Raw genomic sequence first — 25501 nt, 5'->3', positions numbered from 1 at the left:
TTGTAAATTAACGAAAAAAAAATCTAAGCTAATAAAATTGTAAATGACGCAATTAATTAAAAATAATTCACCGAGTGAATTAGATAAAATGGAGGTCATTCTCAGATCCCTGCATGTGAGCTCTACGAAGCCAAGCAGAAAGTAATGACATGGTTAATGGTTCAGGGTTTCTGCAGGCTTGAACAAGTTCAATTTAAGACTTAAGACCTTTTCAAGACCATAACAGGTTAAATGTAAGACTTATGCCACACAAAAAAATAAAATTGGGAGAGCCTGAATTACTTTCAAAATAACAAAATTTATTATCATTCACCAATGAACTCATTACATCCCTAGGGTGCGCGCTTGCATTAATGAGGAACTGAAATATAACATGAAGTGGAACGTTATGGCATTAGATCATTGACAAACCAACTAAAATGGGGGTGTGGGGTGGGGTGGGGTGGTGTGGGGTGGGGTGGGGGGTCAGAGAGGGAGAAAGGGATGTTAGGAAAGGGTTTGAAAAAGTTTGAAAACCACTGCATTACGCTAGATCATTAACATTAAATGGAGAGAGAGAGAGAGAGAGAGAGAGCACTACATGTACAGTGGTGCTTGAAGGTTTGTGAACCCTTTAGAATTTTCTATATTTCTGCATAAATATGACCTAAAACATCATCAGATTTCCACACAAGTCCTAAAAGTAGATAAAGAGAACCCAGTTAAACAAATGAGACAAAAATATTATACTTGGTCATTTATTTATTGAGGAAAATGATCCAATATTACATATCTGTGAGTGGCAAAAGTATGTGAACCTCTAGGATTAGCAGTTAATTTGAAGGTGAAATTAGAGTCAGGTGTTTTCATTCAATGGGATGACAATCAGGTGTGAGTGGGCACCCTGTTTTATTTAAAGAACAGGGATCTATCAAAGTCTGATCTTCACAACACATGTTTGTGGAAGTGTATCATGGCACGAACAAAGGAGATTTCTGAGGACCTCAGAAAAAGCGTTGCTGATGCTCATCAGGCTGGAAAAGGTTACAAAACCATCTCTAAAGAGTTTGGACTCCACCAATCCACAGTCAGACAGATTGTGTACAAATGGAGGAAATTCAAGACCATTGTTACCCTCCCCAGGAGTGGTCGACTAACAAAGATCACTCCAAGAGCAAGGCGTGTAATAGTCGGCGAGGTCACAAAGGTCCCCAGGGTAACTTCTAAGCAACTGAAGGCCTCTCTCACATTGGCTAATGTTAATGTTCATGAGTCCACCATCAGGAGAATACTGAACAACAATGGTGTGCATGGCAGGGTTGCAAGGAGAAAGCCACTACTCTCCAAAAAGAACATTGCTGCTCGTCTGCAGTTTGCTAAAGATCACGTGGACAAGCCAGAAGGCTATTGGAAAAATGTTTTGTGGACGGATGAGACCAATATAGAACTTTTTGGTTTAAATGAGAAGCATTATGTTTGGAGAAAGGAAAACACTGCATTCCAGCATAAGAACCTTATCCCATCTGTGAAACATGGTGGTGGTAGTATCACAGTTTTGGCCTGTTTTGCTGCATCTGGGCCAGGACAGCTTGCCATCATTGATGGAACAATGAATTCTGAATTATACCAGCGAATTCTAAAGGAAAATGTCAGGACATCTATCCATGAACTGAATCTCAAGAGAAGGTGGGTCATGCAACAAGACAATGAACCGAAACACACAAGTCGTTCTACCAAAGAATGGTTAAAGGAGAATAAAGTTAATGTTTTGGAATGGCCAAGTCAAAATCCTGACCTTAATCCAATCGAAATGTTGTGGAAGGACCTGAAGCGAGCAGTTTATGTGAGGAAACCCACCAACATCCCAGAGTTGAAGCTGTTCTGTACGGAGGAACGGGCTAAAATTCCTCCAAGCTGTTGTGCAGGACTGATCAACAGTTACCGGAAACGTTTAGTTGCAGTTATTGCTGCACAAGGGGGTCACACCAGATACTGAAAGCAAAGGTTCACATACTTTTGCCACTCACAGATATGTAATATTGGATCATTTTCCTCAATAAATAAATGACCAAATATAATATTTTTGTCTCATTTGTTTAACTGGGTTCTCTTCATCTACTTTTAAGGCTTGTGTGAAAATCTGATGATGTTTTAGGTCATATTTATGCAGAAATATAGAAAATTCTAAAGGGTTCACAAATTTTCAAACACCACTGTACAGGTATCTGAGCTCTGCTCCTTTGGTTGCAACCTCCTCCTCTAATCCTTTCAACTCAAGCATTTTTTCTTTACAAGCCCTCCTAAGGGCATTCGATTTTGAAAGGAGCTGGGCCATTCGGCTACCAGCCTTGCTCTCTGCCTCTTCTGCCAGCCGCAGCAGAACATTTGGGCAATGTTAGAATCGGGAAACATGGCCTGAAAAAGCTCCCCAATCTTGTCATTGCTTTTATATGAGTGATGCATTGTCACCGTGTTTAAAATCCACAACGCTTCGGCTTTTAAAGTTGCAGTGGAGCCAAAGACATCCCGCAAATCACTTGAGGATGAGGCATTCAATTCCGTACGGTTTGTGTGTTGTAACGTTACAGTTTGCACGGAGTTAGCTGATACACCGTCTCGAGATGTGCTTGGACCTGACAACGGTGAACAAAATTGAGTGATGGCATGCGATTGTTGCAGACTTTTATGGGCAGCCTGGTGCTTCTCCGCTTTCGCGTGCGATTCCAGTGCCTTTACACCCAGGGTGCCGAGTTCGAGTGTTCTTTTGCACAATGTGCAGTACGCCTCAAACGGATTATTTGGTACACGTTTTAACCAGTCTACGAAATCATTGCGTTCAAGCCAGCAGTCGTTAAACTTGCATTTGCCCATTTTGCTACAAACCGTGACACTCCCCCTCGCTTCTTTTAGGCTCTACTGTCTAAATGCGCGCGTACCATGCCCTGTGCATCACCATGCCAACCGGGCTAGACACCGGATTCCACTGTGTCTCATTTGTAGTTTGCAGCGTAGCCTACTGATACTAAGTAGGCCTAGCCTATATGACTAATTATGAATATCACAAACGCATTTAACAAAAAAAAAAAAAAAGCAAATGGGGTAAATGGACGTAAGGATTTAAGACTTCACAAAATTACATTTAAGACCTACAATGCAAAATATGCTCGTATTTTAGACTTTTTAAGGCCTTAAATTAGGATTATCAAATTTTAGACTTTTTAAGACTCTGCGGAAACCCTGATGGTTACTATTGCTGGGTTTCAGTTATGTGACTTTTCTTAGCGGTTTTACCGGAAGTGAAATAGCTGGTGGTCTAAACGGCTGTCGTAGTGCAAACAACTAGCGATAAATTATCAGAGTATGCTCGTAATCTAGAAGCCACTGCTGGCTTTAGATATTCTCAGAAGGTTGCTGTGTGCAATGGAATCGACCCGTACAGTCTGGGAAAGAAGGATTTGTCATACGATCTCGAAAACTACCCTTCAGTCGAGTTCCCCGACATCTCGAACTATCTGCTGTTGCAGACGTCCTTCTACACCGCAAAACAGATGAAAGCGTGGAAGAGTACGGAGGCTTACAGCTTTTTTGTACACGGCTGGGTAAAGGACCTCGCTATCAAGTCGCTGCCGAATGAATCCTGTATTGTTTTTGCCCGTGTATTTTTTTAAAAACTTTTTATTCACGTCTTTACAACGAAGCACTGCAAGTTGAAGTGTAAACAAACAGCTCGCTTGATTCTCACTTGTGTTGGCGCTTATCTCTCAGGTAAATCATTCACAAAGATCATCAGAAACCCCTTTAAAGACCTGGATCTTAATTAAACAAGACGGAGAAGTGATCACGGCACACTGTAACTGTACGGCTGGGGAAGGATTTTGTTGCCACCTTCATGCATATAGACTTTGTGAGGAGGAAACAAAGAAAGAGCTAGGGACTTTAGCGCTTCGTGACATACATACCCCGCTCTCCACAATTATTGGCATCCCTCGTTAAGATATGTTCTTAGGCTTCTAATAAATTCTTTTTTTTTTTTTAAATAATATAGGACAACAATGCAAAAAAAAAAAATCCAACCTTTAATTCAAGTGCATTCAGTGGGGGGGGGATCCCACATTAAGAAATAATTATTTTACATGAAATCATGTGTGCCACATTTATTGGCACCCCTGATGTTAATACTTTGTACAACTCCCTTTTGCCAACAAGACAGCATTTAATCTTCTATAACAGGGCTTTTCAAAGTGTGGGGCGCGCCCCCCCCCGGGGGGCGCCAGAGTTCTTCGGGGGGGGGGGGGGGGCGCAACGTGAGAGACAAAATGGATCGGTTTTTAGTACCTAAAGCTACAGTGAGTGAGGAGACAAAGTCTGGGCCAAGCAAAAAAACAGAGCCTCCAGGATGTTGCGATTTGCAACTTCAGCGCAAATTCAACCAATCCCCGCGAATTCAGGGCGGTGTTGCAATTATATCCAATCACCGCAACTTTCCCGCAAATTTGACCAATCGTTGGCGTCATCTTGAGGGGACGTCGACAAACTACCTTCCGCCTTACTTCTGTGTGTTCAAGAGAAGCAGCATGCGCGCAGTGTTGCCAGACTGGACGATTTCAAGTGCATTTTGGCAGGTTTTGAACATATTTTGGACTGGAAAACGTCAGCAGTATCTGGCAACACTGAAAGTGTGTTATGTTTACAGTGAAGGACTGTGTGCACTTTTTTTTTTTTTTTACTTAATACAAGAAATTAATGGATGCCAACATTTTTGCCAAAATGGTATTTTATTTTCCATTGTTTAGGTAGCTTCAGCATCATACTGTGAGATTCTGTTCAAATTGTTTTTTTCTTCTATGAAGCCTGAGCCATTTATTTTATTAGTTTATAATTAGTGTTTAATTTAGTCTTCAGGAGAGACTGCCTGCACACAGTACTAGTATTAATAGTTTTTTTTTCTTACATGAAAGCTGAGGCAATTATATTATATTTTAAGGTAACTTCATGTTGTGCTGTGAGGTTCTATGCACTTTAACTTTTGAACCAACAGGTGCATTTGGATAAGTAAAGCCTATTTTTCTGCATTTTTGTAGTCCTGCTAATCTTTTATATTGGTAAAGTTGTTTATAGGACCATTTCTCTTTGTTTTTTTTAATCAATAGTTTTTCAGTAATAACTTAATATTTAACATATCACTCAATTTTAATCACAAAAAGAGAAAATCGCAATAATTTCTCGCAACTTTCACTTCCTCCCGCAATGTAATCGCAACAAAAACCTAAAAAACACCAACTTTCATCGCAATTTTTTTTGGAAAACCCCCGCAACATCAGACATTTTAGCCCGCAACAATCACACAAAAGGCCCGCGGAATCCTGGGGGGACTGAAAAAAGAAGGAAGTATGACCATGATTATTTAAAGTTTGGATTTTCATGGACTGGATCTGAAGATGCTCCACTGCCACAGTGTGTTGTCTGCCAAGAGGTGCTAGCTAACGATGCTATGGGATGTTTAAAATGTGTAAAACAAGATGTTTTAAAAAGCACAGATGTTTAAAGTGTGAAAAAGAAAAAAATAATGTGTACAACAACCATTTTTTTAAAAATACGAATGGAACATTAAGTATAGCAACAACAAAAATTGTAAGGGGGGGGGCGCTATTGTTTATTTGCTCTCCGAGGGGGGGCCGACTCTCCCACACTTTGAAAACCCCTGTTCTATAACATTTCACAAGATGGGAGAATACAGAGAGAGGGATCTTCGACCATTCCTCTTTGCACAATCTCTCTAAATCGTCCTGGGTCCTCTCCTATGCGCTCTCCTCTTCAGCTCACCCCACAGGTTTTCAATTGGGTTGAGGTCTGGGGACTGAGATGGCCATGGGAGGAGCTTGATTTTGTGTCTGGTGAACCATGTGTGTGTCGATTTGGCCACATGTTTAGGGTCATTATCTTGCTGAAAGACCCAGTGACGACCCATCTTCAGATTTCGGGCAGAGGCCACCAGATTTTGATTTAAAATGTCCTGGTATTTCAGAGAGTTCATGATGCCATGCACCCTAACAAGGTTCCCGGGGCCTTTGGAAGAGAAACAGGCCCACAGCATCGCCAATCCTCCCCCATACTTCACAGTGGGCATGAGGTGCTTTTCCACATACTCATCTTTTGTGATGTTTGTTGCCAAAAAGCTCCATCTTGGTCTCATCTGACGAAAGCACACGGTACCAGTACCGCTTAGCGAACTCCAGACGTTTACATTTATGCTTGTAAGTGAGAAAAGGCTTTTTCCGTGCATGCCTCCCAAACAGCTTGTTGGCATGTAGATAGCGCCTGATGGTCGTTATGGAGACTTTGTGATCCTAAGATGCTACTCTTTGATGCGATTCTCTAACCGTGAGCTTTGGAGAACTTTTTACTTCCCTTCCCATCCTCCTCACTGTGCGTGGTGGCAAGATAAGATAAACTTGCATCCTCGTCCAGGCTTGTTTGCCACTGTTCCAGTTGTTTTAAACTTCCTGATGATTCCTCTGACTGTAGATATGGGCAGGTGTAGGCGAACGGCTGTTTTCTTGTAGCCATTGCCTGACTTATGAAGGTCGACACACATCTGCCTTAAGGCCTCTGCATGCTCTTGCGACAAGGCTTTCGCAGATAGCTTTTCGCAGACAGTTGTAATTTATCGTTGAGCGGGGAGTAATAGGCGTGCGCGATGTTATTCACCGGCACAACGCAAGGGGGCGCGAAATCGCTAGAAGTAGTTGGTGGGTGTGGTTAGTGGAGTGTTTATCCTCCGGTTACTTATAATGACTAGAACTTTTTTTTTTATAATGACTAGAACTGGAGTCGTATAGATGTACGTACTTCCTCAATCAACCGCTCTTCATGCTGCGCCATCTTCGCTCGTGTTTTTAAAAATGGCGGTCGTGAAAACAAACCAAACCGGGAAAGTAGGGAAGCGGAAGTGCGTGTACAGCGGATGTAGAGTGGACCAATCAGAGCCCTCTTGTCTGCGACGCTGTCTGCAAGGCTTCTGCGGTGGTCACAATTTTTGGGAGGTGCGCGCAGAGCGTCTGCGAAGGTGGGGGGGCTACGCAGACGCTATCTGTGACGCCGTCTGCGAGGACTGGGTTGTCAGCATAAATTGGCCTTTACTTGAATGGCGTGTTCTCTTGTCTTTCCCATGTTGAAGAGTGGATAAGAGAAATAGGCCTCTGTGTCACATCATACTTATACCCCAGGGCAGTGTTTTTCAACCTTTTTTGAGCCACGGCACATTTTTTACATGAAAAAAAATCCTGAGGCACACCAAAAAAAAAAAAAAATTACAAAAATGACACATTGTAGCCAAATGCAGCATATACGGTATAATGACAATTTAGCCTTTTAACCTGTTAACACTCGCTCAGTGTGAAACTTGGGCCTGTTTAGATGAACACAAAGCTGAAATCCTGGCAGGAACTGAAGAAAGGCACACACGAAGCTCTTCCTCAACAGCTCTCGGTCTTTCTCTGTTTTTCATTTTCATAGCAGTCATGCTTGAGAAGCTCAGCTCACATAAATATGTTGTGGAAAACGGGAGCAGTGTCGAAATAGCCCTGTTTGCCAGAATGGGGAACTCCTTGGCAGCAGTCAACCAAAAACTGTCCAAAGGTAGATCAGCAAAGCTTAGTTTGAAACCACGGTCTTGTTTTAGTTCAATTAGTTGCTCCTGCAAAGTCATGTCCTTTCCAAAAATTGTTGCTGAGCTATATGGGTCCCTGACCCAGTCAAGGCATTCAGTGAAGGTGGAGGGGAAATAAAATAACTTCTCCAGTGTTTTCAAATGTTTGCCTATTACCTCACACAGTGCAGCAGTGTTAACATCTCCTCACCATTTCTGGGTGAGGGGGAACATGTCAAGGTTGGCACTTTCAAGATGTTGCCAGAGGTGCACCTTTGAACGGAAAGCATTCATTTTGTCTGTGCTTGTGGGCAGGTTTTCATGTTGGCCTTGCATTCGCGTGTTCAGTTCGTTTAGATGCTGAAATATGTGTGACCCCTCACCGAATCCAGGGACGCATGTCGGCCGAAACGAATCCGAGATAATCGCAAAAGAAGCATTTTTTTTTCGAAATTTGTGATTTTTGGTTTTTTCCATCATGTCCAAGTTGAGATCTTGAAGAATGCAATCAGTATTTCAGATAATAGATTGTTTTGTTGGAAAATCATACATTTTTTGTTGCAAATTGTCTCGTTTTTGTCAGGACTGTAGCCTGCTGGGGGGTGTGGGTAAATTACCATATGAGCCATTCACATGATGATTTAAGTCTTTTTTTTTTTTTTTTCGCGAATCAGCTGTATGATACGAGTTGAGCGCATGGCTACTTAGCTGCATACAGGCATCTAATTTCACTATGGAATGAGTTACTAAACAGAGCGCAGAGGAGCTGAAACACCGCGAAGCAAACAGACACACGGTATTTACATCGGAGATAACCATTTCTAGCAAAAAAAACCGCAACCTCGTTTTCCAGATTGAATGGAATACTTGAATGATCGGATGATACACGGACCGTTCTAGGACTACTTTCCATCGGAGGCATTGGTGTGTGCAAGGCGCCGTTTCTCTTTCTGATGGGGTGAGTTTATTAATCTAAGGCTGTGTGGTCATTTTTGCATGTAACCGAGAGTGTTGTGGTTTGGTTTTTGGCCGTGTGATTTTTGGCGTTTCCCAAATTGCTGCGTTTTTTTTTTTTGTTCACGGAGAAAGACGCGCGTTGGCCGTAAGTTTGTCTTGCAACCTGAAAAAAAACGTAAGCGCCCGTAGAGTTTGTTTGACATGACAAAGAACCTCTGTGGCCGGTCTGCGGCTCGAAAATCAGCACGTCACACGCGCGCTCTCGTGCGTTTCATGCGCGCTCTCCGTGTGTTTCTTGCGGTTTTTTGCGTGTAGACCGGCTGTAGGAGCATGGTACGGCCGGTTGTGACCGAGGCTTTACATGAAACTAGTGTTGTGTTAGTTGTGTAATCATCGTGCTATCTTTCTTTCTTACGGTGTGAGTAATTTTTCAACCACAAAACGTTAAAGTATACTTTAGGACTTATTTTTGTACTTCATAATTGTTTTGGGCATACTTTGCATGGAAGGAAAATTGACGTGGTGATCTTTATTTACATGAAAGTAGTATCGTGCTAGCTAGTAGGGGGTAGGGCTTTCCTTAATATCATGCAGATGAGCAGCATTATGTGCCCGCCCTGCACCCAGAGTAGCGGAGATGGAAAACTTTGAGGGCGATTTTCTCCCTTTTCTGTTTTAAGAAGTATACACTTTCAAAAGGCCACACATTCTTCAAATATTGTCAGATCTCCACATGGAAGGCATCACTGGAAAGCTTAGAAACTGTACTTTCTGAATCGGTCAATAACTCAAAATGCCCCCGGGCCGACATGTGTCCCTGGATTCTGTTTTCTGACACATATCTGCCATGTAAGCCAGCCTTGCACACCACTCATCACTTGCAAGCAGCTTTGCGTCATCGCACCTCTCATCAGTCAAAAACACTTTTAGTTCCTCCCGCAGCTCATATACATGAGCCAGCACTTTGCCGCGCGACAACCATCGGACTTCCGTATGGAGCAATAAGGCTTTATGCTCCGCTCACATTTCCTCACATAAAGATGCAAATATGCGACTTTTCAGAGGTCTTGTCTTTACAAAGTTTACCATGCGCGCAACATCATCCAAAACAAGAGCTAGGTCTGCAGGTAAAGTCTTACCAATGAGCGCCTCACGGTGCAAAAAACAGTGCGTAACAACCACGTCTGGGTGTCGCTCTTTTACTCTGCTAACGAAGCCTTTGGTGCGGCCGACCATAGCTGCTGCACCGTCAGTACAGACACTCGCGCAGTTTTCCCAATTAAGCCCCTCTTGTTCAAGGTATTCTGATGTGACCCGAAAAATTTCCTCACCTGTTGTTTTTTTCTGGCAATGCTTTGCAAAATAGGAAGTTTTCTCTGATTACGTCCCCATCCACAAAACGCACATTGGCCAAGAGTTGAGCATGTCGACTAATGTCCGTGGACTCATCAAGTTGCATTGCAAATTTCCCACTGATGCGCATCTTTTCCAAAACAACGCTTTCGATGTCTGCAGACATGTCGCTAATACGTCTGGCAATTGTGTTATCGGAGAGAGGAACTTTAGCTACTTCATTAGCCACGTCAGGGCTGAGCATCTCGGTCACAATGGCTTTGCAGGCAGGTAGTATTAATGTCTCTGCAACAGTGTGTGGCTTTTTTGTTTTAGCTACGAGTTCAGCTACTAAGTAGCTAGCTTTGAGAGCTCTCTGAGACACCTTTGTGGTTTTTCTCATGAAAGTTACCTGTTTCTCGGTTTGTTCACGCAAGCGAACAAAATAGTCCGTGGTCTTGTTTTGAAGTGACAGGTGTTTTGTTTGGAGATGACGTTTAAGCTTGCTTGGGACCATGGCACCGTTGGATAGCTTTTCCCCACACACCAAGCATAACGGAGTCGGTGCAGCCGGATCCCCAGTGAAAGTAAATCCAAACGAAAGATAACCTTCGCTGTACTGCCTCGAGCTCACGGTTTTCGTTTTCTTTTGATCACCACTCCTACTAGGCACTTCATCTGGGTTTGAATTTTGTCCAGTACCCAGTTCATAGTCTGCATTTTTCCTTTTCAAAAATTTATCCATTGCTGTTGCATTATAACCTACTGCAACTTCTCCCGTGCATCTTTAATTTGTCTTAAATGAATAATTATTGCACAACCTACTGCCACCCACTGGCTTGGAAGAGTATTTAATTACTTAGCCAGCCACTACATTGCAGGTACAGACACTCAACAATGAGATTATTTATAAAATAAATATTTTTTGAACGGATTAAGTGAAATTGAACAATTTTCCGCGGCACACCTGACGATCTCTCACGGCACACTGGTGTGCCATGGCACAGTGGTTGAAAAACACTGCCCCAGGGAAACAGGATGTGATGAATTACTAATTAAAAGGTTCCTAGATACTCTGATCAACTTTACAAACTACAGTAGAAGTGACAGAAATGCTTCAATTACATTTATTTTCTAGGAATTGTTATGGGTGCCAATAATCGTGGAACAGGTGATTTTATGAGAAATAATTATTTCTGGGGCGGCACGGTGGTGTAGTGGTTAGCACTGTCGCCTCACAGCAAGAAGGTCCTGGGTTCGAGCCCCGGGGCCGGCGAGGGCCTTTCTGTGTGGAGTTTGCATGTTCTCCCCGTGTCCGCGTGGGTTTCCTCCGGGTGCTCCGGTTTCCCCCACAGTCCAAAGACATGCAGGTTAGGTTAACTGGTGACTCTAAATTGACCGTAGGTGTGAATGTGAGTGTGAATGGTTGTCTGTGTCTATGTGTCAGCCCTGTGATGACCTGGCGACTTGTCCAGGGTGTACCCCGCCTTTCGCCCGTAGTCAGCTGGGATAGTCTCCAGCTTGCCTGCGACCCTGTAGAACAGGATAAAGCGGCTAGAGATAATGAGATGAGATAATTATTTCTTAGTCAGGGATTATTTTTTTTTAAATTCACATGAGTTAAAGGTTAAATTTTTCTACAATTTTCAGTGAGAGATTATGCTTCTGCAATAAAAATAGAATTTATTTTAAGGCTTTTAACACATCTTAACCAGGGGTGCCAATAATTGTGGAGGGCGCTGTATATTTTTAATATATATATATATATATATATATATATATATATATATATATATAAAAATATAAAAAAGTACCGTAAAATAACACCACATAGCAAGAAAAGTACTTAAAAAAAAAAAAAAAAAAAAAACCACTGAGGCCCACTTTACACGGGGACGGTCTGAAACAAAAACGCAAAAGTCCGTTTTCGTTCTCACTTTTTTCCGCGTCTACACGACCGTTTTCAAGGAGGAAATCTGCGTCTATACGGTGACGCATAAATGTGTGGAATTCAATTGGATGTGCATGCCAGGCGGCTAGGTGGTGCTGTGAAAGACCTCCGCTATGTCTGCACGCATGCGCAACGTCTTCCGTCTTGTCTGATCTGCACATCTGCGCCGCGAAAACTTTGACTACTCTGGCTATGGTAAGTAAGAAACTAAGAGCATACTATACCCGCCTCTGTTCATTAACGGTATATGTGCAGATTCGGTATAGATGTTCGAAGGACTCCTGGACGTTTATTAAAGCTGCCAGAGCAGCTTGAAGGTCCGTTGGATCGATGTAATCAGACATGCTCTTACTTTTTTACTTACTTTCTTACTTCCCGGGCTGGCATGTACAGTATATGACATATGTATGACGTAAACGCGTACCCGACGTGAGCAGATTCGAGCAGAGTTTCGCGTATTGGGTAGTTTAGACGGATATGCAACGGGGGCTGTTTTTAACTTATCCACTCTAGAAGGCGTTTTCAATTTTTTCCATTTTTCAGCCTCGGAAACGCCGTCCCCGTGTAGACGAAAGGCACTTCCGATAAAATATTTAGTCGTTTTTACCCGACAGCGTCCTCGTGTAAACGGGCCCCAAGGCCATAGCTGAGAGGGATACAAACCTTTCACCAAGTGATCACTGCAAACTCGAGCATGCTTCGACTCGACTCCCTTCGATTTCAGTGAGAGGTTCAAAAGCCACCTTTTTCAACATCTTTTTGTGAAATCCTGTGTTCGTTCACCCTTTTTTTTTTTTAAATTAGTTCATGGGGAACCCTGAAGAAACTTATCAGTTTCACGGTTTAATCGATTCGAACAACCTAAAACAACGCAAGCGTAAGGCATTTTTAAAGTAGTTTTAGAATTTGAAAATCGCCTTTGCATGTAACGATGAATACTAACATTTGTAGTATCTCGTCTTGTCTTCTTCCGCTTTATCCGGGACCGGGTTGCGGAGGCAGCAGTCTAAGCAGGGAAGCCCAAACTTCCCTTTCCCCAGACACCTCGGCCAGCTCCTCGGGAAGAACACCGAGGCGTTCCCAGGCCAGCCGAGAGACACAGTCCCTCCTAGAACTGCCACCTTATTGTGGTGGAGGGGTTTGTGTGCTTGAATGATCCTAGGAGCTATGCTGTCGGGGGCATTATGCCCCTGTCAGGGTTTCCCAAGGCAGACAGGTCCTAGGTGACAGGCCAGACTAAGAGCAGTTCACCAAAACCCCTATGGAGAAAAATCCGAGGACCGTGACGTCGCCCGGGATGACGCAGCCGGGGCCCCACCCTGGAGCCAGGCCCGGGGTTGGGGCTCGTATGCGAGCGCTTGGTGGCCGGGCTTTTGCCCATGGGGCCCGGCCGGGCTCAGCCCGAAGAGGTGACGTGGGCCCGACCTCCTGTGGGTTCACCACCCACAGAGGTAGCAGTAGGGGACTGGTGCAATGTGGATTGGGTGGCAGTCGAAGGCAGGGGCCTCGACGACCTGATCTCCGGATATTTGTAGTATATTACAAAAAAAAAAAAAATCACTAAAAAATGTTTATCCGTAATGATTTTATAGAGGATTTTCTGCGATAGCCCATGAGCAAAACATCGTGCCGTGATCATGTGACCGATGACATAGTAAATTGACAAGCTAGACAGCTCACTTCCTGTACATACTGTGACTGAGTGACAATTCGCAGATCTACGGATTATTTCCACTGTATACGATGGTAAAAAAGTGTGTCGCGTACGGCTGTTCTAAAACCAACAAAGACAGAGTATCTCTGCATCAGTTCCCTGATCCTGATCAGAATAATGGATACGATCTCGCTGAGTGGAACCGGCAAGTAAAGCGGACGAGGGCAGACTGGTGCTAGTTGAAGGCTAGTGCACATATTTATGCTGGTGAGTGTAAAGGGAAAAGTGGTTTTTATAGTCCATGGGAGAATCTTGAGGCGCGCTTTGAACGAGCTTCCCGAACCTTTAGGACAATTAAAGGGTTCTTTAACTAAACAAGAACTAGACGATCCCTGGACGAGTTCCTGCTTTGCACTTCTACGATACAGCCGTGACTGTCCCCATTCAGGCCCGCATTTTTCTTCTCCCCAAGCTCCGAACGCACACAAAGCAGACTTTGACAGCTGCAGTCATTTCCGTGTTGTTGGAAAGGCCGCTTGAACGCCATCGGTTCGCCCCAAATATACTGCCGATCACGACGCACATTTCGGCCCAGACCTCTGATTTAGTAGAAAAAAATGTTGTGCATCGACTCACCTCGACTGGAACACGATTCACTTTCGTCTTCAGACGCAATTTCGTCTGAATAATCGCTGTCTGATTCACTCATTTCGCTTGTGTTTATACTGGATGCTGCCATCCTGGTCAATTTACTACGTCATCGGTCACGTGACTCCCGACTGGGATTTCCAGGAAATGCTTCCCAGAAGCTCGGTTTTGTCGCTCAAATACACCCCTTTGATGGGGAAATTTTTTATTTTTAATTTGCATACATTGAATATATATCCTTATACTACATTTTCATCAATAGTGGGTTCTAAAATTCTAGAACTACTTTAATGCAAGCAATGCACCTTCTCCATACAAACGCTTTGTCAACTGAGTTTTGGTTGAGCACCAGCTAAAGTTTTGAATAACTAATGAGGCGGATGTGACGTCATGTGAAACCCAGATAAGTAAATGGACATCTGTGCACCTTGTATGCTCAATAACATTGCACTCAAAAAAAAAAAAAAACCCGCTTAGAGCACAAACAATCTCACCTTCCCTTGCAGAGCCTCCACTGTGGCTGTCTGTCTTACGTTGCCCACATGCACAGTCACCTGGAAGCCCTTGTGGAAAGTCTTAGCATGGAAAAGCAGTACAATCTCAGCTTCAAACATCCAGCAGATCGTGGGATTCATCTCCGGACTCACCATCACCATTCCCTAAAGCAAAACGAGCATGTATATATATAAGCACAAGCCCTTTACGCAAATCGTACTCTGCACACAGACACAAACCTTTCGTAATAACGAGCGGTCGAACTCGCCGAGTGCCAGTGTAGCTGCCTGTCCCGCTCGAAGCACTCTGCATGCTGAGCGGTTTCTCTGGATGCTGCACACCGTGAGATCGCGGAACTGGCCGTCGTCCATCGGCCCTACCGCTAACTGCTCCCCCTCTCGGCAGATACCGCTGCACCGAAGCAAAGTGGATTAGGACGCGATTAATAAAAACACTGATTTCTACAACCTTGATGCCTCAAAACGCAGTCCATGTTATTACCTGTAAAGAGTTCCACCTACTACAGTCCCAACATCAGGCACGGTATAGATCTCATCAACCTGCAGGACAAATAAAAGCAGGTCTAAATCTTGAGTACTTGGGGGAGAAGGGATTCTTTTAAAAGGATTAAAGCTAGACAGCCTTTTCAGATTAAGTGTAGGTCATAAAAAGAATTTTTCCCGACACCCAATTATTTTTGTTTAGTGGACCGAAAGCTACTGAATTCGAATCACAGACTTCCAATTTTTATTACTGTTATTTTTTAAATAGAACAATGATCCAATTAAAGATACTAAGTCATGCATCATGTGGTGGGCTTTCCTCGTTCGCGCAAAGGCATTGCGGGATACAGATTTGAAACAGGACAGAAAAATAGAGGACGCGAATGAAACGTGAAAGACTGACTACAGCAGAGATGCCTACCTCAAATTTTGAATTTCAGTATTCTTGAAAACATTTTTCAGTATTTTGGAATGACTTTCAGTAACATTAATTTATGCACATTTCCATTATAAAGAGGTGTATATACCAATATGTTTAACATTTAAAATTATTAAAAAGAACTGTTTTGTGTGAATTGAATAAACAAGTCGCGAGCAGCCATCTCAACTGAATTTCCACTCAACAAATTTCTAGAGCATACAATACATCACATTTTTATAAATACAATAGTGTTCCCTGTTTGCAGACATTACGGTTGACTACCAATCATTGGTATGGAATGTAACTCCTCAAAAGTATTATATTATATTGCCTGGCAAAATGTTCTACCTGTTAACGGATTCTAATAAAATTAAAAAAAAATTTCTTATTTCATGCCAAAGAGAGTCCAACATTGTTATCTTAGGGTGTATTCAGACCAGGATAGTTCACTTGCTTTGGTCCGAACCAAATGTTTTTTTTATTTTTTCATTTTGGTGCGGTTCGCTTTCACACTGTACATTTTAGTAAGCGGACCAAAATCTGTCAACAAAGCCACGCGCCCTGAGGTCGTTCAGCTATTGGTCAGAGACGACACGCGCACAAAGCGTTAAGTCCAAAAGTAGTCACGGAGGATAGCGCTGATGAGCGCACATCATGTTGTGACAGTTCTGGCTCTTCACGCAAGTCGCTAGTACCGCCACTTTTTGAAAGAATGTCCCTGATTTTAACGTAGGTCTGACGGAGTTTCTTCACTTTTAGCCGACATTGTTCTGGGGAGCGCGTGAACCCCTTCTCCTTCATTTTCTCACTGAATACAGCAAACACGTCGGCGTTTTTGTGTGTTCTCTCCAAAAACTCAGATATGTGGACATCTGCCCATATATCCACAAGGGTACGCGTTTCTTCCTCGGCCCACGTTTGCCCCCTACTCATTTTTTGTACTCTGTAGTCTAGCCTACCACTGGTCTGAATGACTGAACGACTGTTGTAAGGTTCCCTTGACAACCGAAACAGTGTTTGCGCTTTGCGGTGGAGTGTCAAGACTCTGTTTCCCATAATGCTCGACAAACGACGGAAGCTCCCGAGGTACAAAAAAGCAAAACTGTCGGATTAGGTCCGGTCTACTTTCACACCTCCAAAAGATCCGCACCAGGGTTCCTTTGGTCCGGACCGAGTCCGACCTTGCAGCTCGGTCTCGGTCCGCTTGTTTGGTCCGGACCAGAGTTCGGTGGTTTGTATTCAGACCAACCCAAAAGGTCCGGACCAAGGGAAATTTGGTTCGTTTGGTCCGGACCAAACAACGTAGGTGTGAATACGCCCTTAATGTCCCAGTATATAAATACTTCAGCATAATGCTTCAGAAGAGACATTGAATAAAATGACATTTATAATTGTATTTAAAACAGTGGAATGATCAATTTTTTGCCACAATCCCAACAGCACTAATCATAAAATTCTGTTTTTGATCATACTACATGTACATTTGCACTTGCAACACTGAAAAGACTTTGAATTAAAGAAGTCCAGCCAGTGTTTGATATTTCAGTGAATAAAAATCAGACATGGAAAAAGAAACTGAATAAGTTTAACTCACATTTCAGGGCACTAATCGGCAAGTTCAACTCCAAGCATCGGTCAACCATCACCGCTTCAGCGTGTGTCACGTTCCGTGTCTTTTCATCCACAGATTCCGTAAAAAACTGCTGGATACCCCCAGATTTACTTTCCGCCTGACTCGCCATTTCAGCATACTCCATATGCTTTTTTTTTGTAGTTGACATGCCGCGTGCAGTCATCGCGACCACCATGAGTGATGTTAATGTCAGTTCTACACAGTTCGCAGTGCGCGTATCCATTACCCTTTTGACTGGGTGTAATGCACGGCCATTCTACCGTATCGAAAATAGCGCGAACAAATGTGCGGAATCTGCACGTCACACACAGCATGTGTGGTTGTCGTAAAAATAAACAGCCTAGCCATGAATCGTGCATGGATTGAAAAAGTCGCTTGGACATTTAAAAACAACTCACTGGAATTTAAGACTTTATAATAATTCCGTACAGAATAACACTGTTTGCCGTAACATCGTATTTACGTAACTTTTCCGTACAAAATACGGCCAATCCGTACTAGTAGGCATCTCTGCTACAGTAACGGAAAGCGAGAAGGTCATGTTGCGAAGGAAAGGAAATGCAGGACCAAACTAATAAATACTGGCGGTCAGCGAGCACCTTGGTGTGATCAGCTGTTCGTTTAGCGACAGAATGATGGAACTGTCAGTGCACGCTCAAAGGTAAACCTGCGCACGCACACACACGGACTTCCTCTGTCTGCGCCAAGTGAGTGATTTCATGCACATTATTTGCTCGGGAATCCCCTCAAATTAAATAACTTCCCAGCCACAGAATGGCCTGATATTTTGAGATATTACAGAATACACTACCGTTCAAAAGTTTGGGGTCACCCAGACAATTTTGTGTTTTCCATGAAAAGTCACACTTATTTACCACCATAAGTTGTAAAACGAATAGAAAATATAGTCAAGACATTTTTCTGGCCATTTTGAGCATTTAATCGACCCCACAAATGTGATGCTCCAGAAACTCAATCTGCTCAAAGGAAGGTCAGTTTTATAGCTTCTCTAAAGAGCTCAACTGTTTTCAGCTGTGCTAACATGATTGTACAAGGGTTTTCTAATCATCCATTAGCCTTCTGAGGCAATGAGCAAACACATTGTACCATTAGAACACTGGAGTGAGAGTTGCTGGAAATGGGCCTCTATACACCTATGGAGATATTGCACCAAAAACCAGACATTTGCAGCTAGAATAGTCAGTTACCACATTAGCAATGTATAGAGTGCATTTCTGATTACCGTATTTTCTGGACTATAAGCCGCTACTTTTTTCCTAGGTTTTGAACCATGCGGCTTATACAAAGGTGCGGCTATTCTGTGGATTTTTCTTCCACCGCTAGGGGCGCTCTAACCGGAAGTAGAATCAAAAATAAGAGAGACGAAAAATCAATGCAAAGAAGAATTAGCAGATCTTTAGCAGATAGAACACGCACGACAAATTACTAACTGGTAATTATTTTCAAATCCAGCGAAGATGATTAAAGTGACTTGTGGTTTCAAACACAGGAGAAATGAAGGTAAATAAATACCGGTTATTTTCTCTTGGTTCTGTTCCGTTTTAATCAGCAAAGTTGCTGCCGTGTTTAGACCCCGAAGCCGCCGCCAGGCGCCGCTAAAACCGCCATTTAGAATTTGAGCCGCCGCCAGCCAATAATTTTGTAAGCCAATTTGAGCCGCTATCTAATAAAATTTGGCTGAGCCACTAAGAATTGTGTACATCAAATAATGGGTTTATCCACATCATGAGCTACAAGAAAAGTGACACAAACATGATCAACTGTACACACTAGTAGTAACACAATAGAGACGTATAGGCATACACTGTAGAGATTTAGAACTGATATCACAGCACAGAGAGCCACCACGAGCTTGCCGTTGTGACTACCTGTCTGGCTTCCCGCCCCTCACACCGTTACCACGATACACTGGGGAACCCGGGAACCCACCCAGAGCATCAATCGACTCCGATATCGACGAGATGGCTGCATTCTTTGCCGCTGCTGAGGGAAAGCGTAAAGGTATTTTTTGTTTGTTTGTTTGTTTGCACGTCCAGGTTTTTCCGGGATTGTCCCGGTTTTTTTGTGGAAAATGGAAAATGTCCAGGAAAATGGAATAACCTTCCCGGGACACGTTTTGTCCCGGTTTTTTTTACTTCCTCACATTATCCCCCATTGAAATAAACACAAATCATTAATGTTTCTCGCAGCCACTTAACATATTAATAGTTTTCACGTAAGCGGGCAGGCATATTGTAGGCAGCTGCTTGTGTGGCCTCACCGAATGTTTGCGCACGCAGCCAGTCGCCGTTGCTAGGTGATCGTGGTCAATACAACGGCGGCCGCGCGAAATCAAAGATACTGGAATACCGTAATACCAAACAATAGGTGAGAGTTCCCTTGGTCGGTGCGCGAGTAGGCTGGCTGTCTACTTCCTATGTTCTGATTCTGATAAAGGCTGGTTCTAAAGCCTGGGCCAATTTCATCAATAAATGAATCATTAAATAAATCATTAAATATATCAAAAAAGAATGCCTGAACACTGGCGTGAGAAATGAATAAATCAGTTCCCAATAACATAGCACCTCTCTCTTGTGATTAAAACAAAGGATTAGGGCTATTTGGTCTGATACGGTAGTCTAACTTTTAAAGTTCAGTTCTCCAGAGAAAAGGCTAAAACAACAACGAAGCAGACTGAGAGAAATTATATTGATTATATTTGTATTATTTTGATTTGGAAACGGAATGGGAGGAGAGACAGACGATGAGGGAGTCGGACAGAATGAAGTAGAAGATCCGGTACCTGTCAAAAAGAAAAAAAAAATATTGTTAAAAAAAATATTGGCGTCCAAATAAGATCATTCCTATATGAAATTATTTTTTGTAATAATATTTGTGGTAGTGCCCATTTATTACAACTCAGATGTGGCAACCCTATTCACATACTTCGAGATTGATAAAAAAAAAAAAAAGTACTCCACCACTCTACTTTCATCATAGTAAGATAGCTGCCAGTCCTTCACTGGTCATTGCTAGTGAGAGTAGATAGCTAGATGCCTTCCTCGAACAATCCAGATTAGCTTATTATTAGCATTGAACTACAATCTTGCTAGATTTATATTTACAATGAAGTAAGAGACCAGGGGACCTGTGGTAATTTGCTATTTATTCCCCCCATTTGTTTGATCCGTTCGCCCGGATATATGCCACACAGTGACGTCCAGTATCAGCCATTTGTAGCCATAAACATTTTGGTGGCTGCAGCAGCCATTAAGGTTTTGGCTGAGTCAGCTAGCCAGCCAATAATTTCATCAGCCAGCCATTATCCTGAAAACAAACGGCTTCGGGGTCTAGCCGTGTTAAAAGGCACTGTTCGGAAAGAATCTGTTCAGGTACATACATGTACATTTACAGTACAAAATCGTTCTGTACATGCAGTAAATATCTAATTTTTCAACATAGATATCTGCGGCTTATAGCCCGGTGCGGCTTGTATATCTTTTTTTAAATTTTTTTTTTAAAAAATAGAGCGGATGCGGCTTATATACAGGTGCGCTCTATAGTCCAGAAAATACGGTAGTTTAAAGTGATCTTCACTGAAAAGAACAGTGCTTTTCTTTCAAAAATAAGGACATTTCAAAGTGACCCCAAACTTTTGAACAGTAGTGTACACATGCATCACGCTGACCAAATTTCAGAGGGAATTAAATTTCACCGATTTTATGAAATCGAAAGGCCGTCTAGCTTTAAGGCATGCGCTGGATTTGCTTGGTAAAATCTTGGCTACGACACGTCGTTCGTTATATGAACCTGGAACTCGGCGAGTTGCTGCATGAGCTCCTCCTGTTCTTTAGTGTTGCTGAGGGGAGGCAGGATGTTAAAGAACACCTTGAGCAGCTCTAGGTTCTCCCCCGACACGCTGGACAACGTGAAGATCGGCGTGATGCTAAACAGAGCAACAACGTAAAGCCAAAATTAATATGAGCCAGGGTACAGACAGCCATGTTTCAGAATGCAAACGCAGTAAACCTCCTCAGCACTGCAAAGCTTATTTCAGTTGGTTTCCTCATGCAATGAAAGCGAATCTATTCTAACAATTCTGGTTTAAAGCAGTCGAATCCTGTTACAAGTGCTTATTATTGTGCCGTTTTTTTTAAAGCTCATTATACCTGGGAGACTGCGCAAACTGCTGGGCTGACGTGACTGCATCGTCCTCGCAATTCACCACGAGTGGAATTTTGTTGCACCCAGGCTGCTTGAGGACGCGCTCCAGCTGACGTACAGTTCTCTCCACTGTAGCTTTTGTGCACAGATCCACCTTACTGACCACGATGAAGATTGGCACCTTCAGAGCCATGGCCAGACCAAGGTGCTCCCTCGTGGTGCCCACTGAAAATAAGATCACATTTGTGCATGTGACATGACATTTATATACACTTTTTTTTTTAAACTTTAGCACTTCTCATGGGAAAACACAGAAATCGAAAACACATTTATGATTTCAAGAGTAACATATTTCATGTGCATGCTGCGGTCATTGTAAGGAAGAATCATGGCCAAAACAAAAAACATCATGTAAACTTTGTATATAATTACATAAACATTGTAGATCTTACCCTAAGGATATTATATAATCCATAATGCACAAGGAAACGCTGGTCCAGGAACAGTCTGTATTCTATGGTATTATGTGAGCTATTCATACAGACGTGCGTTTGAACAGCAGCTCTGAGAGCAGAGAGGCTCTACAGAGGTCATGTCAGGGTTGACAAATACACTTCTGTCAGAACAGAACAGAACACACCCGTCCACTAACTAAAGAAAGCATCATCAAGGAAAGCTATACTGCAACCTCGAGATGACTAAAGCAATATATAGTTTTTCTAAATCTAATGTCATCTCATCTCATTATCTCTAGCCGCTTTATCCTTCTACAGGGTCGCAGGCAAGCTGGAGCCTATCCCAGCTGACTACGGGCGAAAGGCGGGGTACACCCTGGACAAGTCGCCAGGTCATCACAGGGCTGACACATAGACACAGACAACCATTCACACTCACATTCACACCTACGCTCAATTTAGAGTCACCAGTTAACCTAACCTGCATGTCTTTGGACTGTGGGGGAAACCGGAGCACCCGGAGGAAACCCAACCGGACACGGGGAGAACATGCAAACTCCACACAGAAAGGCCCTCGCCGGCCACAGGGCTTGAACCCAGGACCTTCTTGCTGTGAGGCGACAGCGCTAACCACTACACCACCGTGCCGCCCTAAATCTAATGTGAAGGTATTTATTTAAAAAACACCCACAAACCCTGATGTCTCCTATAACGCCTTACAAGAAGCCACTGCGATATGGAATCAATTTTGTGCCAAAATGTTCATACAATACTTTTGAAATATCAAACAAAAACGATAAATCAAAATAAAAAAAATTGACTATTTTTTTTTAGACTGGCAAACAAATTATTTGTGTAATCGTGCAAAATATCAGTCTATTACTCTTCAGAAACCTTTTAATTTTGTTCTGCATCTTTCTCAGTTTTGTTTGGTGTAATTTATTTTGGTTGTGATTCCAGCTTTCTCGTTTGCGCTCCCTGACTTTCTGCTTGAGGTTTTAGCACAAACTTCACGTGTGGGTGGGCTGTCCAGGAACGCATTCCCATTGGCTAACTTGTGTTTGACTGACAGCTACGCTCAGCCATTCCCTACTCGGATTCTGGCGGACTGTTTGACGAGTGACCGATCCATTGACGGTAAACAAGGATCGAGTGGACTTCAGTGGCGACTATGATATTGAATTAATTCAATAAAGTGTCAGTACGGGACAAATGTGTTGTATGTGTTGCAGTAGTGCACATTATGCAGGCGTTTCGTGGCAAGTCAAATGTTAGCCTTCGCTCCACTACCCAATATAATAGCTGTCTTGCTAACGTTAAACACACCTGCATAATGTGCACTACTGCAACACATACAACACATTTGTCCCGTACTGACACTTTATTGAATTAATTCAATATCATAGTCGCCACTGAAGTCCACTCGATCCTTGTTTACCGTCAATGGATCGGTCACTCGTCAAACAGTCCGCCAGAATCCGAGTAGGGAATGGCTGAGCGTAGCTGTCAGTCAAACACAAGTTAGCCAATGGGAATGCGTTCCTGGACAGCCCACCCACACGTGAAGTTTGTGCCAAAACTGCAAGCAGAAAGTCAGGGAGCGCAAACGAGAAAGCTGGAATCGCAACCAAAATAAATTACGTCAAGCAAAACTGAGAAAGACGCGGAACAAAAGTAAAAGGTTTCTGAAGAGTAATAGACTGAGATTTTGCACGATTACATGAATAATTTGTTTGCCAGTCTAAAAAAAATTTACTTTAAAAATTTTTTTTTTTTTTAATTTTGATTTATCGTTTTTGTTTGATATTTCAAAAGTATTGTATGAACATTTTGGCACAAAATTGATTCCGTACTGCGACACATACTGTTTTCGTCCTCCTGCCACTCGTCTTCCTGACCTCAAGCCACAGTTTTGTTATGCAAAACACACTTGGAAAAACCAAAAACACCATTTGAAATGTTACAATACAGACAAATGTTTTCCTGGAAACAGCTCTAGGTCTTTTGATACAGCTCTGAATCCACCATGGAGGTCGTAGAGATAGCATTGCTTGAACACAATGATCAACAGGGCTCAACATTAAGCGCTGCCTGATTGCCAAGTGAAACACGCATTCGGGCGAGTGGGATATGTCCCTGACATGCCCGACTGGGCAAGTTGGAATGAGCATACGTTACGGACTAGCACCACAAAAATTAGGCTTTTTGATCTTTTATTTCAGTTCCTAAAAGCATCCCTCACTACGTATCCACCATGTCTTGGCTGTTTTCTTATACTGCTTTTCCACCAAATCAGTTCCAGGGCTGGTTCGGGGCCAGTGCTAGTACTGGTTCACAACTCGTTCAACTTGCGAGCCAGCTGAGAACCAGTTTGCTTTTCCATAGCTCGGGGTGCTCAGGGGAGCCACGTCATTACATCACTTACGTCGCTGCGTTTGCATAAACCTTGGCGCAAACATCGATGCAACAACAATAATAATGGATGACTTCGAGTTTGTACAGCTGTTGCTTCTGGCTTTACGGTGCTTCATTGGGATCAGAAAACGGCAGATCCAATATGTTTGTGTTGATCGACAGGTTTTGTGTGGACGGCGATTACGTTCTAGGAGACAGGTAATAACCTAATAACGGTTTGACTCTTACACTGAATGTGAGATGGTTATGTTAGCCTTTGTTATGAGCCAACGTTAGCCGGTGTTATGTCAGCTTTGGCGGTCTTGCTATTGTTGTTGGTCTTAACAACTCCGCCCCCCCCGCTGACATAAGCGGTTCTTTCCTCTGGCCCAGCACAGAGTTGGTGCTAGCCTGGAACCGGTTTTTCTGGCCCCAGAGCCAGTTCTTTGTCAGTGGAAACAGAAAACCCGGTTCCAAACTAAGCACTGGCCCCGAACCAGCCCTGGAACTGCTTTGGTGGAAAAGGGGCATTAGTCTCGGTTTCATTTACTGCTTTGCAAGTTATTTTATATCCCCCCCCCGCTGTTGTACTATGGTACACGTATGGTTTATAAACCCCCTTGTGCATGACGTCATGCATCACGTGATAATTACAGCCAGGGTCAGACAGACACCGTCTTTCATGCAAGCAAGGCTTAATCGGTCTTCAATATGTTTAATTTTTGCTTGTTCAAACAGAGAAATGGATAAAAGGCATTACCGTCTCCCCACTATCAAGAAAAATGTTAACAAATGGAAGCAAATGCTTCAAGAACAACGAAGAAATGAGTGGTTAAAGAATACAAGGAGAGGAGCTCAGCCTGGAAACTCCAGAGAAATTCACGATCGTATTTAAAATGTATTTTACAAAAACAAAGTCGGAAGTGAGGATGGAAGAGTTTGCTTAAGAATCTCTCTCTCTCTTTTTTTTTCTCCTCGCATTCGAGTTAGTGCCTTCATGAAGGTGTTTGATTTTCTTAAAGGTGAAGCCGCTTCCTTATTCGACACGGAAAACCCAGACTGGTTTCAAACAACTCTGGCATTTAAAAAAGACCTATACCACTCAACAAGGAGCGACATGCGCAATAAATCCTGAAAGAACAGAACAGATTAAGAGCAGAGAGAGCTTTGTTTCTGTTATCAGACGAACAGTCCTGTGTGAAATATTTATATCTTTTATCATCCACCTCTAGGTTTATTTAAAAAAACAAAAAAACACCTGCACTGT

The 25501-nt window shown here is 42.9% G+C and overlaps 1 protein-coding gene across 2 annotated transcripts in view; it reads right to left on the bottom strand.

Annotated features, from left to right (window-relative positions):
* gtpbp2a (GTP binding protein 2a) overlaps positions 1–25501 on the bottom strand; it is a 55069-nt gene that overhangs the window by 10681 nt on the left and 18887 nt on the right. The window contains exons 7-11 of one of the 2 annotated variants that reach the window (XM_060925442.1): positions 21391–21610; positions 21032–21167; positions 15166–15224; positions 14904–15075; positions 14664–14828 (exon numbers count right to left, since the gene is read on the bottom strand). In XM_060925442.1, the coding sequence (XP_060781425.1) occupies positions 14664–14828; positions 14904–15075; positions 15166–15224; positions 21032–21167; positions 21391–21610 (752 nt within the window). Of the gene's footprint in view, positions 1–14663; positions 14829–14903; positions 15076–15165; positions 15225–21031; positions 21168–21390; positions 21611–25501 lie in introns of those variants that run through there. The other variant, XM_060925443.1, reaches the window with a different exon arrangement.

Source organism: Neoarius graeffei, chromosome 7, assembly GCF_027579695.1.
Source record: "Neoarius graeffei isolate fNeoGra1 chromosome 7, fNeoGra1.pri, whole genome shotgun sequence".
Taxonomy (NCBI): Eukaryota; Metazoa; Chordata; class Actinopteri; order Siluriformes; family Ariidae; genus Neoarius; species Neoarius graeffei.
The sequence above is the reverse complement of the archived record's forward strand: the minus strand, read 5'-3'. Positions and strand labels throughout refer to the sequence as shown.